The following is a 15,859-nucleotide window of genomic DNA, read 5'->3' on the forward strand; positions in this document are numbered from 1 at the left end:
AGTCGATAAACCAAATATTAAACATAAACCTATTATATTCACTAAAAGTAAAAAGATACTATGGATCAATGCTGGAAGGTGCTTAGAATTACTTGCTCTCGTTCATGGATAGTTCCCTTTAGAGTTAGTATAATAAACAAAAAAGTGCGATAAAAACGGCGATTTGACTGCCGCTCCCACCGTCGCCAAATTAGACGATTTGAAATCATTTGAGACTATGTTGTTTTTTGGTGGCGGCGGAAAATGGCAGAGAACGGCGTTTTATTGAAAGATACTAAAATTTGGGGTAACAATTGACACAACCAAAAAGATTAAGGGAGTAAGTAACACCCCAAATAAAATTGGTAGTATGTCGTGTAACGAGTCATCACATTCCCACCTCCCACCTCCCCCCCCCCTTTATTTCCCTAACCGACAAATAAATACCTTTGATGTTGTTTCTCTCCCTCTACTTGATCTAGAACCTCTCTCTCTACTGGAACTCTTTCTCCTACTCCTACTATTGCTCCTTCTTTCTCTGCTTTTACTTCTCCGTCTTCTCTCACTTTCTCTACTTCTCATCCTCCTCCTCTCTCTGCTTGAATATCTCCGTGGTGATCTAGACCTACTTTTAGGTCTAGATGAACGCGTTCTCGGTGAGCGAGAACGATTTGATCTTGAGGATGGAGAATATGAACGTCTGCTTGACTTTCTGGTTGGAGATAACGGACCCCTCTGCGTTGTCGGTGATAACGGCGGAGTTGAAGATCGTTTTGTTGAAGAGCTTGAGCTTCGTGTAGGCGACCGTGGAGGTGATATTGGTCTTCTTTTGGGCGGGGCTCTTGACGAGCTTGCCGAAGGTGACTTTGATCTTGCTGACATTGAGCTTGCCGAAGGTGACTTTGATCTTGCTGATATTGAGCTTGCCGAAGGTGACTTTGATTTTGTTGATGTTGCGCTTAGTGTTTCCGACGTAGATGATTGAGATTTTCTTGCCGTCGATATTGTAACTTGACTTTCAGATTGAATATTTTTATTTCCAGTTATTGCATCACCTCCAATTATCTTACTGCTAATAAAATTTTCAGACGCAAACGCTGCAACTTGAATTTGAATTGGGGGCTTATCTTTCAGAGCTTCTAGCTGCTTCAAAAGATCCTCATTATCAAATTGATTTTCTGGTTGTTGCTTTGAGTATTCAAGAGGATCCACTCCATCCTCAGTCTCAATATGCTGAATGGCTCCATTGCCATTATTAGCTGTAGCACCATTGTTAATGGGAACCGGATGACTTATGTATGTGTTCGACACAGCACTGTTAAAACCATCCCAAACAGTTTCTTTATCTCCCTCCATGGTGTGTTGCCAGCAGAGGGTTGCTAGCACCTTAATAGGAAATTGAAGTCAAGTCATTGGAAAAAAAAGTTTTGAGATAAATTGACCATAGAAAACATTATCTAATTTTTGCAGGGGTGTATATTCTGCAAGATTTTTTTTCCCCGGCTGCAAAATTTTTTTTTGCCCTCCTTGTTTTTTCCAGCAAGGAGGGAAATAAAATGGAAAAATATTTTCAAAACTCTTTATTTTATTCGTATTATCCCCCCTCCCACATAATGATTTATTTTTTTTTCACCAAGAAGGTGAGAAAAATGGAAAAATGCTTCCAGTTCTCTTAATTTTTACATTTTTTCCCACCAACCACATATTTTTTATCCCCCCCCCCCCCTCCTCAGCAGGGTCAAATTTGAAAATATACACCCCTAAATTTTTGACAAAAAAACATATACGTTAACAACAAACACGTCCCCCCATCTACCTCTTCAACACTTTCAACAGATTTTCAGTGTTTATAACAATAAAAAAAAGAAAGCTGGTTAGCAAAAACTACAAGAAAATCACGAAACCTTCAAAAATTAAAATTTAGATCTTTTAAAGATGAACTAGAGACAGACGAACAAAGTAAAATATAGACTATCTTCGCTACTAAAACATTATTGGAAATGAGTGAACTTAAAATTGACTCCAATATGTAACCATGTTAACAAGAATGATTTAATTATTCTAAAGTACGTTCAAATACACTTCATTACTTTGCAGGGGTGTATATTCTGCTGCAATTATTTTAAATTTTTTTCCTTTCCTAGTTTTTACCAGCAAGGAAGGGGAAAAATATTTACAGAACTCTTTATTTTATTCATATTTTACCCCCTCCCACATATTTTTTTATTATTTTTTTACTCCCACCTTAACAGGGTCAAATTTGCAGAATATACACCCCTAAATTATGTTCAAAACCCTTTGTCATACAAAATGAATTGAAATTACCTTTAAGCTCGAAAGTTCGATTTATCACATTTTATTTTATCATTTCAAATTTCTGAAAATGCAGTTTTTTTAGGCAAAATTGTTGATAAAATTAAGGTTTTTGGTTTGTGTGCGTAGTGCTACAATATTTAATAATATTCAAATGGTTCTAGTACATACATATACATACAATTATTACAATAAGTCACGAATTTAAAACATTTATTTAAATAGTCTTTGATTCCAATAACGATTATTATATTATATACCTATATATTTTTTTTTTATTTTGAGCATAAACTATTAATTTTATATCTAACTTCATTAAGAAAAAAATAAAAGAAAAATACAAAAAGTTTGAGTAAGGGGGAGGTAACTTTCACAGAATTCCGTAAAGGTATGAGTTTTAAGACTTTAAAATAGTAGTAGAACTCTAAAATTTGGCATGGCAGTTGCTTTAATGGGGAATAACGTGGATTTGTGAAAATATGGATGCTGACACACCACTTCCGTCAAAAAAAATTTCGAGTTTTTTCGCCAAATTAGACAATTTTGAATTATTTGAGCCAAAATTTTTTTTTCCTAAAAACTTTCTCCCCTTTACCTAGGTATTTTGTTCCGACATTTTTGATTTTCTTTGTAGGTAGATTTGGGATATGTTTTTAATATCAAAATCCAATAAATCACAAATGTCCAGAGCACATAAAAGGTCGATTTAATAGAAAACAATATTTTTTTTAAATGATTCAAAATTGTGTAACTTAGCGAGAAAAAGCAAAAAAATTGGCGTTTTATTTCGGTTTTCGGCGGTAGCGCCGCCGCCGTTTCTTCAAAGTTATATATTGTACCATATTAGAGCAACTGCCATACACTATTTTAGAGTTCTACTCCTATTTTAAAGTCTTAAAACACGACCTCTATGGAATTCTGCGAAAGCTACCTCCCCCTTTGATTTAGTGCATAAGAAGATACATAATACTGATATGTCAAATACAACATTACTACTTTCATTACATTAAGGGGGAGGGGGGAAGTTTTGCCACTTTCGCGTAATCCGTGATTATTAAGCTAGGTATTGATGTGAGACTATAGATTATTTGGGATAAAAGTTTACTTTTGGGTAGTACTTCACGTATATTTAATCATTTTTTGGATAGGTCTCCAGGTTCAGGTGCTGCAGGCTGGAAGGTGGTTTCTGGACAGGTAAAAAAAATTTAAAATTTTTGTTTGAAGAGTTAGAGATCAAATTATTAAACAAAATATGCATCTTTATGAATATTATTGAAATACCAGAAGAAAAAATTAAAATCGGCCTCCAGGTTCAAGTGCTGCAGGCCTCCAGGTCCACTCTGGACAGGTAAAAAATCAAATTTTTTATTTGAAGAGTTAGAGGTCAACTTATAAAACAGAATATGCATATTTTTTTTATATTATTGACATATTTGAAGAAAAAATTAAAATCGGCCTCCAGGTTCAGGTGCTGCAGGCCTCCAGGTCCACTCTGGACAGGTAAAAAAACAAGTTTTTTTATTTGAAGAGTTAGAGGTCAACTTATTAAACAGAATATGCATCTTTATGGATATTATTGAAATATCATAAGAAAAAATTAAAATCGACCTCCAGGTTCAAGTGCTGCAGGCCTCCAGTCCACTCTGGACAGGTAAAAAAAACAAGTTTTTTATTTGAAGAGTTAGAGGTCAACTTATAAAACAGAATATGCATATTTTTTTATATTATTGACATATTTGAAGAAAAAATTTAAATCGGCCTCCAGGTTCAGGTGCTGCAGGCCTCCAGGTCCACTCTGGACAGGTAAAAAAACAAGTTTTTTTATTTAAAGAGTTAGAGGTCAACTTATTAAACAGAATATGCATATTTTTTTTTATTATTGACATATTTAAAGAAAAAATTTAAATCGGCCTCCAGGTTTAGGTGCTGCAGGCCTCCAGGTCCACTCTGGACAGGTAAAAAATCAATTTTTTTATTTGAAGAGTTAGAGGTCAACTTATAAAACAGAATATGCATATTTTTTTATATTATGGACATATTTGAAGAAAAAATTAAAATCGGCCTCCAGGTTCAGGTGCTGCAGGCCTCCAGGTCAACTCAGGACGGGTAAAAAAATAAAACAAATTATTTGAAGAGTTAGAGGTCAACTTATAAAACAGAATATGCATTTTTTTGTTAATATTGACATATTTGAAGAAAAAATTAAAATTGGCCTCCAGGTTCACGTGCTGCAGGCCTCCAGGTGCACTCTGGGCAGGTAAAACAATCAATTTTTTTATTTGAAGAGTTAGAGGTCAGTTTTTAAAACAACATTAGCATCTTTTCAGATGTTACATGTATATTTGAAGAAAAAAAAAAAAATTGGCGTCCAGGTTCAGGTGCTGCAGGCTTCCAGGTGAACTTTAGAGACTATTTTCAGGTATATTTCCTATTTATTTGATTTCCCCCCTACTTTTTTTTCTATTCTATATTTATTTAAACCTGGTAGTTATCATATTCATTAAAACTTTTTGATGGATCCCAGTGACCGCTGTTGGCCATTGGCCAGGTAAATATCCAGGTAATTTTTAAATTTAGAGGAAAGGTATGTATTTAAAAACTGGTTAAAATAAGATAATATAGTAAAATTAATCATTTAAGGCTTGAAAATGTGTGTCCAGACAGGCTCCAGGTCCTTTAAATTCACTATATCATTATATTTTAAGTTTTAAACTTATTCTATTTCGAAATCTTTCTTCTAAATTCTCAAATAACCTTTTGAGATATTCACCTGGCCGGCAACAACCAGCGTTCACCAGGATCCAGGTAAAAGTGTCACTGTCCATATAAAAAAGTAAAAATGTATGATACCTACCTACCATGTTTAAAAACAGGAAAAAAAGCAAAAATACCTGAAAATGTAAGCCTGTAGCACCTAAACTTGAAGGCCGATTTTAATTTTATCTTCAAGTATATTTATTATATCCAAAACAATGCATATTTTGTTTTATAAGTTGACCTGTAACTTTCCAGATAAAAAGACTTAATTTATACCTGTCCAGAATGGACCTGGAGGCCTGCAGGATCTGAACATGGAGTCCGATTTTAAGTTTTTCTAAAAAATATGTCAATAATTTAAAAAAAAGAAGCATATTCTGTTTTATAAGTTGACCTCTAACTCTTTAAATAATTTTTTTTTTATTTTTTACCTTTCCAAAGGGACCTAGAGGCCTACAGCACCTGAACCTTTAGGCCGATTTTAATTTTTTCTTCAAATATGTCAATAACATCAAAAAAGATGCATATTCTGTTTTTTAAGTTGTCCTCTAACTCTTTAAACAAAGTTTTTATTTTTTACATGTCCAGAGTGGACCTAAAGGTCTGCAGCACCTAAACCTGGAGACCGAAATTTAATTTCTTCTTTAAATATGTCAAAAACATCAAAAAAGATGCATATTCTGTTTTGTAAGTTGTCCTCTAACTCTTCAAATAAAAAATTTGATTTTTTACCTGTCCAGAGTGGACCTGGAGGCCTGCAGCACCGGAACCTAAGGACTGATTTAAATTTTTTTCTTCAAAAATGTCAATAATACAAAAAAGATGCATATTCTGTTTTATAAGTTGACCTCTAACTCTTCAAATAAAAAACTTGTTTTTTTACCTGTCCAGAGTGGACCTGGAGGCCTGCAGCACCGGAACCTAAGGACTGATTTAAATTTTTTTCTTCAAAAATGTCAATAATACAAAAAAGATGCATATTCTGTTTTATAAGTTGACCTCTAACTCTTCAAATAAAAAAAAATATTTTTTTTACCTGTCCAGAGTGGACCTGGAAGCCAGCAGCACCTGAACCTGGAGGCCGATTTTAATGTTTTCTTCAAATATGTCAATAATATCAAAAAATATGCATATGCTGTTTTATAAGTTGACCTCTAACTCTTCAAAAAAAAAACTTGTTTTTTTTACCTGTCCAGAGTGGACCTGGATGCCTGCAGCACCTGAACCTGGAGGCCGATTTTAATTTTTTCTTCAAATATGTCAATAATATAAAAAAATATGCATATTCTGTTTTATAAGTTGACCTCTAACTCTTCAAATAAAAAACTTGTTTTTTTACCTGTCCAGAGTGGACCTGGAGGCCTGCAGCACTTGAACCTGGAGGCCGATTTTAATTTTTTCTTCAAAAATGTCAATAATATAAAAAAATATGCATATTCTGTTTTATAAGTTGACCTCTAACTCTTCAAATAAAAAATTTGATTTTTACCTGTCCAGAGTTGACCTGGAGGCCTGCAGCACCTGAACCTGGAGGCCGATTTTAATTTTTTCTTCTTATGTGTCAATAATATCCATAAAGATGCATATTTTGTTTAATAATTTGATCTCTAACTCTTCAAACAAAAATTTTAATTTTTTTTTACCTGTCCAGAAACCACCTTCCAGCCTGCAGCACCTGAACCTGGAGACCTATCCAAAAAATGATTAAATATACGTGAAGTACTACCCAAAAGTAAACTTTTATCCCAAATAACCTATAGTCTCACATCAATACCTAGCCTAATAATCACGGATTACGCGAAAGTGGCAAAACTTCCCCCCCCCCTTAAACATTCAATTTTAATTGTCAATAATATAAAAAAAGCAATTGAGATTTTTAAGCAAGTTATTTCAAATCATTATTGAAAATACAAATAATACAAAAAAATACACTTTAGTCACTTAAAAAGACAGAAAAGAAATTGGCACCGAAAACTATTTTGCCTCGAACTTTTCCAATTGTGAATAATAGAATATTTTAAATATTGTATTAATATCTTTAAATACAAAATCAGCAATAACTTGCAATTGAATATGAGCAAATTACTTTTGTTATTTAAAAATCATCATTTTGGTTGGCGAAAAAGTTACCGGCAAAATTCGTTTTCCAGGTACCTAATATCCCATTGTAGAGAGTGTAGAGAGGTTTAAAATTCACAACTAAAAAAATACAATGAAACAAAGAGGCAGTGAATAAAATAAATTAAATACAAGATATTGTGATTTAGAGGGTTGACATTTTGATTTTATGGATTTGTAAAAATGCAAATGTTAGTTATTAGTACCTACCTAAGATTACAAAAAAGGGAAGGTTATTATTGTAGAGTTATCCAGGGGTTTATATTCTGCTTGGAATACCCTACTAGGTGGGGGAAAAATGAAAAACATGTGGGAGGGGGGAAAAAATATGAAAATAAAGTAAATCACTCATCAAGTTTACACAATGTTCGACAGAGAGAGGAAAAGAAAAGCTGACTTAAGGTAAGAACTAGTGGGAGTGGGGTTGCAACTTTTGCAGAATAATACCCAGGAGTTTTCGTAATCCAAGTAAACTCTTAAGAACAGAAATATCAATCAAAGCTTAAATTAAATTAAATTATTAGTTCTAAATATTAATATATATCCTGTTCTATTTCGTAAACCAGAGATGCATTTTTTATTTGATAGTTTTGAGTTTGAAATACTTGGATAACGAGATCTACAATATTTACCTCTTACTATAAAAATTTTGATTTAATGACATCCTTTACAAAAAAAGGAAACTATGTAAATCTATTGAGCTAGAAAAAATGCTTAATAAAAACCTAAACATAGTGGTACAGATAAAAACATCAAGAATATTCATGATTGCTTCAAAAATTACCTTAATCTTTTATATTGCTAACTTTCTGACAAAAGAATGAATTATTTATGTGGCTTTCTTATTTTTTCTGGCTGTAGTCTTCCTAGTTCTCTGTTTTGGCACCTTGAAATTTGGATCCTGTTCATCGTCACCTGAAACAAAAAAGGTTACATTTTTTTGAAATATCAATGATAATAATAAAAGGGGGTGGGGGGGAACGGTTGTGACACTTTTTGAAGCCAAAAATATTAATGATAATAATAAAAAAGGGGAGGGGGGGAGCGGTCGTGCCAGAAATAAGGATCTCAACTAAATACAGTTACAGCGGTTCCGGAGTCGTTTCTTCACAGTTCCACCTTGTACCTTTTTAAAGCAACTGCAATTTCAAATTCCATTGCTGTAACTCTTTTTTTTGTTGAGTTCCTTTGTCTTTTAGTTTTGGTTTCAAAAAGTGTCTCATCCAATGATGTCAAGTTTACAATATTGCTCCCGTGTTTGGGGATGAGTGAGATACAACAATATGATGCCAAAGAATATTTTTGAAAGCAAGACTACAATCTACCCTAATGAATACGCCAACAACTCCTGTAGGTATTCTATTTCTTAGACTAAAACGCTTATATTAGGCATGGCAGTTGCTTCAATAAGATATACTGCAGAACTGCGGATGAATTGCCACAGCCGGCGAAAGTTACAATTTTTGCCATTTTCCCCGAGTTAGACAATTCTGAATCATTTGAGACAAACTTATTTTTGAATAAAAACATTTGTATATAACGATTTAAAATTTAGCTATCTTTTTTTTACGGGGGATATTAAATATTATACCTGAGCTGAATGTTAAATCTACAGTAGAAGAAGCTTTCCTTGGCCTTCCCTTCTTCTTACCCTTGTCATCCTTCTTACTCTTCTCAGTCTCACTGTCCAATGCAAAGTCAGACTCTTCAGCTGTTTGCACTTATAAACAAATATTTAGATCTACGTCATTTTATGCTATATAAGGGGGGGGTTTTTAATGCAACCATCTCGTAATCAATGTATAAATGGCACTTAGAATTCGAATTTCGATCTCAAATTTTGCATGAGTAATCCTTGGTAGGTCTATTTTCCCTAAATCGAACAAAAAATTGGAAAAGTAACGGCTGGCAGCTGGCGGCTCAGCCGTTTAGCCGTTTTTTGCCTATTTTCAGGGCAAATTCATCATTAATTACGTAGGAATCAACTTTTTAAAACATATTTTTGGTTTAATTCATGTTAAATGATAGCAATAACTATTTTTTAAATTTCTAGTACCAGCTGCTAAACGGCTAGAACCGGCTGAAAACGGCTGGGAGCTGCCAAGAGTATGAAGAGTTGATAGGGCATGTGACATGTCTAGGGGTAGGTTTTTATGGTTGCTGAGCTCAAAAATGCTTACAAAAATAGTGGCAGCCCATCCATATGGCAGCTGGGTAACAGCTGCAGCTCAGCTGGTAGCGGCCAAGAGTAGAATGAGTACATAGGACTTGTAACGTGTCTAATGGTAGGTTTTTATGGGTGCTGAGCTCAAAAATACTACCAAAATTAGTGGCAGCTCAATCATATGGCAGCTGGGTAACGGCCGCTGCTGAGCTGGGAGCTGCCAAGAGTTGAATTTGTAGATAGGGCTTGTGACGTGTCTAGGGGTAGGTTTTTAGGGGTGCTAAGCTCAAAAATACTACCAAAAATAGTGGCTGCCCATCCATATGGCAGCTGGGTAACAGCTGCAGCTCACCTTGGAGCGGCCAATAGTAGAATGAGTACATAGGGCTTGTGACATGTCTAGGGGTAGGTTTTTAGGGGTGCTAAACTCAAAAATGCTACCAAAAGAAGTGGCAGCCCATCCATATGGCAGCTGGGTAACAGAGCGGACAAGATTAGAATGAGTAGGGCTTGTGACGTGTCAAGGGGTAGGTTTTTATGGGTGCTGAGCTCAATACTACTACCATAAATAGTGGCCGCCCATCCATATGGCAGCTGGGTTATTGCCGCAGCTCACCTTGGAGTGGCCAAGAGTAGAATAAGTAGATAGGACTTGTGACGTGTCTAGGGGTAGGTTTATATGGGTGCTGAGCTCAAAAATACTACCAAAAATAGTGGCCTCCCATCCATATGGCAGCTGGGTAACAGCTGCAGCTCAGCTGGGAGCGGCCAAAAGTAGATGAGTAGATAGGGCTTCTGATGTGTCTAGGGGTAGGTTTTAATGGACGCTGAGCACAAAAATTAGTGCCGTTCCTTCTATATGGCAGCTGGGTAATGGCCACAGCTCAGCTGTTTTTTGAAGCTTAAAAAATTGATTATTTCAGTGGAATTAAACTTCTCCCTATTAACATTTTACCTTTTTTTCATGGATATATTACTAATAACTCTTTTTAATTACTAGATTTCACTGTTTCAAGAGCTGAAAACTACCAGTAGCCAAAAGTACATAGCATGTGACGTGTCTAGGGGTAGGTTTTTATGGGTGTTGAGCTCTAAAATACTACCAATAAAAGTTTGGGCCTGTCTATATGGCAGCTGGGTAACAGCTACAGCTGAGCAGCAGCCCTTACCATGCTGCCATTTGGATGGGCTTTTCTATTTTTGGGAGTATTAATGAGCTTGGCACCTATAAAAACTTACACCTCTTTGACACATCACAAGCTATGTCTTTACTTGTTTACTTTTATCTGTTGGTAACTGTTCTCAGCCAATTTCAGCCGTTTTACAACTAAATCAATACATTAATAAGGTGTTGTTATTAATAATATAAAATACAATAGTGTATTTATACTGAAATATTCAATATTTGGTTATCCTTCAATAGTCCCAATAGTCAATGAGTCTTAAATAACGGCTTACTGCTAAGCTTAGCTGTTACCCAGCTGCAATATGGATGGGCGGCCACTTTTTTTAGTAGTATTTTTGAGCTCAGCACCCATGAAAACCTACCCCTAAACACGTCACAAGCCCTATGAACTCATTCTACTCTTAGCCGCTCCCAGCTGAGCTGTAGCTTTTACCCAGCTGCCATGTGAATGGGCCGCCACTATTTTTGATAGCATTTTTGAGCTCAGCACCCATAAAAACCTACCCCTAGACATGTCACAAGCCCTATCTACCCATTCTACTCTTGGCCGCTACCAGCTGAGCTGCAGCTGTTACCCAGCTGCCATATTGATAGGCGGCCACTATTTTTGGTAGTATTTTTGAGCTCAGCACCCAATAAAACCTATCCCTAGACACCTCACAGGCGCTATGTACTCATTCTACTCTTGGCCGCTCCCAGCTGAGCTGTAGCTTTTACCCAGCTGCCATGTGGATGGGCCGCCACTATTTTTAATAGTATTTATGAGCTCAGCACTCCTAAAAACCTACCCCTAGACACGTCAAAAGCCCTATCTACTCTTTCTACCTTTGGCTGCTCCCAGCTGAGCAGCGGCCGTTACCCAGCTGCCATATGGATGAGCTGCCACTATTTTTGATAGCATTTTTGAGCTCAGCACCCATAAAAACCTACCCCTAGACATGTCACAAGCCCTATCTACCCATTCTACTCTTGGCCGCTACCAGCTGAGCTGCAGCTGTTACCCAGCTGCCATATTGATGGGCTGCCACTATTTTTGGTAGCATTTTTGAGCTCTGCAACCATAAAAACCTACCCCTAGACATGTCACAAGCCCTATCTACACATTCAACTCTTGGCAGCTACCAGCTCAGCAGCGGCCGTTACCCAGCTGCCATATGATTGAGCTGCCACTATTTTTGGTAGTATTTTTGAGCTCAGCAACCATAAAAACCTACCCCTAGACATGTCACATGCCCTATCAACTCTTCATACTCTTGGCAGCTCCCAGCCGTTTTCAGCCGGTTCTAGCCGTTTAGCAGCTGGTACAAGAAATTTTAAAAATGGTTATTGCTATCATTTAACATGAATTAAACCAAAAATATGTTTTAAAAAGTTGATTCCTACGTAATTAATGATGAATTTGCCCTGAAATTATGCAAAAAACGGCTAAACGGCTGAGCCGCCAGCTGCCAGCCGTTACTTTTCCAACTTTTTGTTCGATTTAGGGAAAATAGACCTACCAAGGATTACTCATGCAAAATTTGAGGTCGAAATTCGAATTCTAAGTGCCATTTATACATTGATTACGAGATGGTTGCATTAAAAACCCCCCCCTTATAGAGCACTTTTTAATTAATTTTTATTGATTTTAAAAAATCAAAAAGACGAACATTTTACTATTGTAGATTCACATTTTTCTAGGCACCAATGGATAGAAAGTATTTATTTGTCATGTTAAACTAGTAATTATGTGATCGAACTAAAGCAAATCATAAAATAATAACCTAGTAGGTAATATTTGCAACTTCTTACATGTTGTTGTGATTTACCGCCAGAAAAACACGTTATAATAGATACTAACCTGCAGTATCGACCTCCATGGCTTGTGCTGAGTGTCCAGGTTGAGCTGCAGCCTCTGTAATTCTGCTGGAACCAGCAACTGTGTCCGTCACATCCACGATTCTTCGATTATCAATCTGAATTATTCGACAAGTTTGATAGATATATTTATAGTTGGAATTTTATCCAAAAAAAATCTTTTCAACTAACTCTACCCAAATCTCTGGCCCCTAGTAAACAAACTTTATGGAAATATAAAGATACTTGCGCCATATGTATTTTACATAATAGAAAAAAAAGTAACATGCCATGACGTTTATACTACATATATTAAAGCATACCTACCATAAATGTAGAACGAAAATGGTGCCGTCGTTAGCGAGATCTTAACGGACAGACGAAAAACCTTACTAATTTTATGTTATTATGTAAAGTTTTTTCTCTTGAATTAAATAAGAAATTTACGTACCGAGAGTTGACCAGTTTGTACAAGTTCTGCCATCATAGTTGGGGCTCTTACCATTCCTTCCATCAACAAGTTTGTCACAAACCTATACAGATATAAATGATTTCTAAACAAAATCACATTATCTATCTATTACCTATCTTAACAGGTTTGAAAAATGTATACACCTAAATTGTTTTAACCCAACACTTTTAAATCATATTTGTCTTATTTGCGATTATTTTGAAGGCAATAAATAACGATTTTCAAAAGGGAAAGGCAGTTGTGCGACTTTTTAAGACAAACAAAGAAAAACTCAAGCTCAACAAGGGATACAGAATATGATTTTTGTAGTAATAATATAAAGAAAGAACAGTTGCTTGATTGTCAAAGACGCCAAAAATTTTAATGATAATCTTCATAAAAAAAACGGAAGCATTAGTTTCGGCGCCGTTTTTTCACAGTTCCATATTACACCACAATAAAGCAACTAGCAAGTTAAAGTGAGATATCTTTATAGCTGAGTATATCACCCTTCTCTATTTATTTAGATTACATTAAATAAAATTACCTGAAGATTTAACTTAAAAAAAATACAATAAATAACTTTATAAATCTTACTTGACACCTCTGCCGCCAAGTTGTTTGAAAGTGGCATATCCTTTAGTTTTAGCTTCCTCCAGTAGAGCGTCGATATCGTCCTCTCTTTTCATAAGGTTGGGATGTATAAACTTCTTGTACAGAAGCGACGATCCTGTATCAAGTTATTTTGAAATTGTTTTTCATATATTAATATTATGAATATCTATACAAGATTCTTATATAACAATTCACTATAGTGCATTAGCCTGGTTGAAAAGATTCAAAAATGATGTTAGTACCAGCATAACATAAACTTTAATAAATGGTAATTTAATTTCAATTATTAAATTTTTTTGCACTACAAGTAAACTTTAAAATATATGGCAACAGTTAACAATGATTTCTTTCCTGTTTTTTTTTTATATTTTTTTTTATTACGAGTGGTAAATTTTAAATGTGGAATGAAATCTAGCCCAAACGCAAAAGAATTAATTCATATGTAGGTACACTATCATCAATAAATGAGGAAATAGTATTTTTAAAAAACTGGAACATGGTAAGAAAACGAAGTAGCGTGTTTCGTCGTATTTTCACAGTAGCTTTTGATAGGTTATTTTAGGTTAGGTTAGGTCAATGTTAATAATTGCCCCGCAGGGTTAGAGCCTTCGCAGGGGCTAAAATAGGAGAAAGGCTACTATGAAAATATGACGAAACTCGCTACTTTTTTTACTTTCTATGATCAAAACAAACTTTTAAAATAATATACAAATCACAATTGTGACATTTTTGACTATATGAAAATCTTACCATTGCTGGCAGGAGCAAGAAGCCAGATTAGGACACCAATCTTCAGCCAGTAATAGAATGGAAACCAAAATCCAATGAAAATATCAGTGAATGGTTCTATGGTGTTGAAAAAGGCCAAAACAATCCAATACATCATCCATCGTACATATCTACATGAAAATAACATATTTGTTGTAAAATCATGATACCACACATACATATGATTTCATAGGAATAAATAACATGATGTATGTAGTATGTTTTTCAGTCTATCTGTAGCGAAAGATCTCGATAAACCGATATGGTTCTCCTTTACATTGAAGTTTCTCATAGATCTAATAAGAATAAATCTATTTTGGGGGACGACAACTCTAGTATATCAAGAGAAATCGCCTCTAAAAAAAATCCAAAACGTAATAACAAATCAGCCAGGTATTAATTATAAATATCTTACTCTTTAACATTTTTTGTTCTGACTGCTTTGTAACTGGCATATGCAGGGTATAATGATCCTAAAATTAAAAAAGAAATAATGAAATTAAAAATTCAACAATATTTTCTTATTAACTAGTGCGCTGTCAATATTCATAATCAGAAATTAAAATAACAGTAATCATAAGGGAATTGACTATTCCCAATTATAAATTAATTTGGAACTACCGTCTTATCTTAGCTGAGGATAAAAATTATGGTACAATTTTAATTTTCAAAAAATATCAAACGCAAGGTCCATTCAAAAAGCATTCCTGGACAACAAAAGGACATGACATGCAGTAGAGGTAACTTCACTAAATTAACAGCACGGGATGAAAAAAATATTTTTAATTTGTTTAAATTCTCACCTACAACATGACTCAAAAGTTCATATAACATTCTTGATTCTGAAAAAATGTAGAACATGTAATTACACATAATCTTTAAATATATACTTACGATTTAAAAATTGTAGAAGCTTTAAAATATATTTAAATTTAACGGAAATGTTGTATTATCAATATCAATAAGTTCTTTGGCTATTATGCTGAGTAATCAAATTTGCATATTTGATACAAGATATATTTTTTATGCGAAATTCATTTGAAATAAAAAAAATCTTTGTTTAATAATGTGACCTTGTCCTAAATATTTCTTTATTTGTTATTACGTAAGCTTACTTTTCTTTGTTAGTTAAATATAAGAATGATTTCGATTAAATATTGGTATTTAAAACTTATTTTTCAATAAACGTTTTCAGATTATCCTTTAAAATTAATTAATTAAAGGTTTTATTCCTACATCAAATCAATTTTCTTATTGAATTTAAAAGAAATGAAGTATTACAAAGCACAGATAAAAAATATTAAAATTAATATACAAAACATAATTTTAAAAAATGATACATTTATCTTGAACCCTTTTCTAACTTCTTGATAAAAAAATATCAACAAAAGTAGATATGATTTGAAAACATACCGGTATTTTCTAGTTGGTAGTATATTAAAAATAGAGAAAGAGAGTTTTTATATATGACGAATTCTCTAATAAAGTACGTTGTCATGAAAACATAACCTTATTATAACGCATACTCTAAAAATGGACAATGTCACAAAAAAAACATTTCACATAATCAATTTTAAACAATTTTTCAAGGAATAGATAAGACGCATTTTTTAAACTTTTTTTCATTCATGCGCGTTCACAATTTTCACAAAAATAAAAAAGAATGCAATAT

General features: G+C 34.2%; 2 protein-coding genes across 5 annotated transcripts in view; both read right to left on the bottom strand.

The window, feature by feature from the left end:
- LOC145319938 (uncharacterized) overlaps nucleotides 1-2,374 on the bottom strand; it is an 18,419-nt gene extending 16,045 nt beyond the window's left edge. Inside the window, exons 1-2 of the mRNA XM_080162342.1 lie at nucleotides 2,305-2,374; nucleotides 427-1,365 (exon numbers count right to left, since the gene is read on the bottom strand). Coding sequence (XP_080018468.1) covers nucleotides 427-1,335 — 909 coding nt within the window. The 5' untranslated portion in view covers nucleotides 1,336-1,365; nucleotides 2,305-2,374. The remainder of the gene's footprint in view (nucleotides 1-426; nucleotides 1,366-2,304) is intronic.
- On the bottom strand, nucleotides 2,354-15,821 carry LOC145320142 (uncharacterized protein T19C3.4-like). Of its 4 annotated transcripts, none has more exons than XM_080162598.1 (9): nucleotides 14,991-15,821; nucleotides 14,603-14,660; nucleotides 14,170-14,318; nucleotides 13,402-13,534; nucleotides 12,805-12,886; nucleotides 12,358-12,472; nucleotides 8,759-8,890; nucleotides 7,952-8,082; nucleotides 2,354-2,518 (listed from the first exon to the last, which is right to left on the bottom strand). In XM_080162598.1, exons 1-8 carry the CDS (start codon nucleotides 15,058-15,060, stop codon nucleotides 7,997-7,999), a joined length of 825 nt encoding a protein of 274 aa, XP_080018724.1. In that variant the 5' UTR covers nucleotides 15,061-15,821; the 3' UTR covers nucleotides 2,354-2,518; nucleotides 7,952-7,996. The 4 variants fall into 4 exon arrangements, with proteins under 4 accessions (XP_080018724.1, XP_080018717.1, XP_080018731.1 ...); XM_080162591.1 differs by lacking the exon at nucleotides 2,354-2,518 and adding an exon at nucleotides 7,258-7,377; XM_080162605.1 differs by lacking the exon at nucleotides 2,354-2,518 and having other exon boundaries at nucleotides 7,800-8,082; nucleotides 8,759-8,887.
- Nucleotides 15,822-15,859: the final 38 nt, after the last annotated feature.

The sequence above is a fragment of the Acartia tonsa genome, chromosome 1 (assembly GCF_053477335.1).
Source record: "Acartia tonsa isolate MP-2025a chromosome 1, ASM5347733v1, whole genome shotgun sequence".
Classification (NCBI taxonomy): Eukaryota; Metazoa; Arthropoda; class Copepoda; order Calanoida; family Acartiidae; genus Acartia; species Acartia tonsa.

Excerpts from the sequence above, each read along its gene's own strand:
- LOC145320142 (XM_080162598.1), bottom strand. The coding sequence starts at position 15,060 with ATGTGTAATTACATGTTCTACATTTTTTCAGAATCAAGAATGTTATAT. Across the intron at positions 14,661-14,990 it reads ACTTTTGAGTCATGTTGTAG|GATCATTATACCCTGCATAT; the intron begins GTGAGAATTTAA and ends TTTTAATTTTAG. Across the intron at positions 12,473-12,804 it reads TACAAACTGGTCAACTCTCG|ATTGATAATCGAAGAATCGT; the intron begins GTACGTAAATTT and ends CGAATAATTCAG.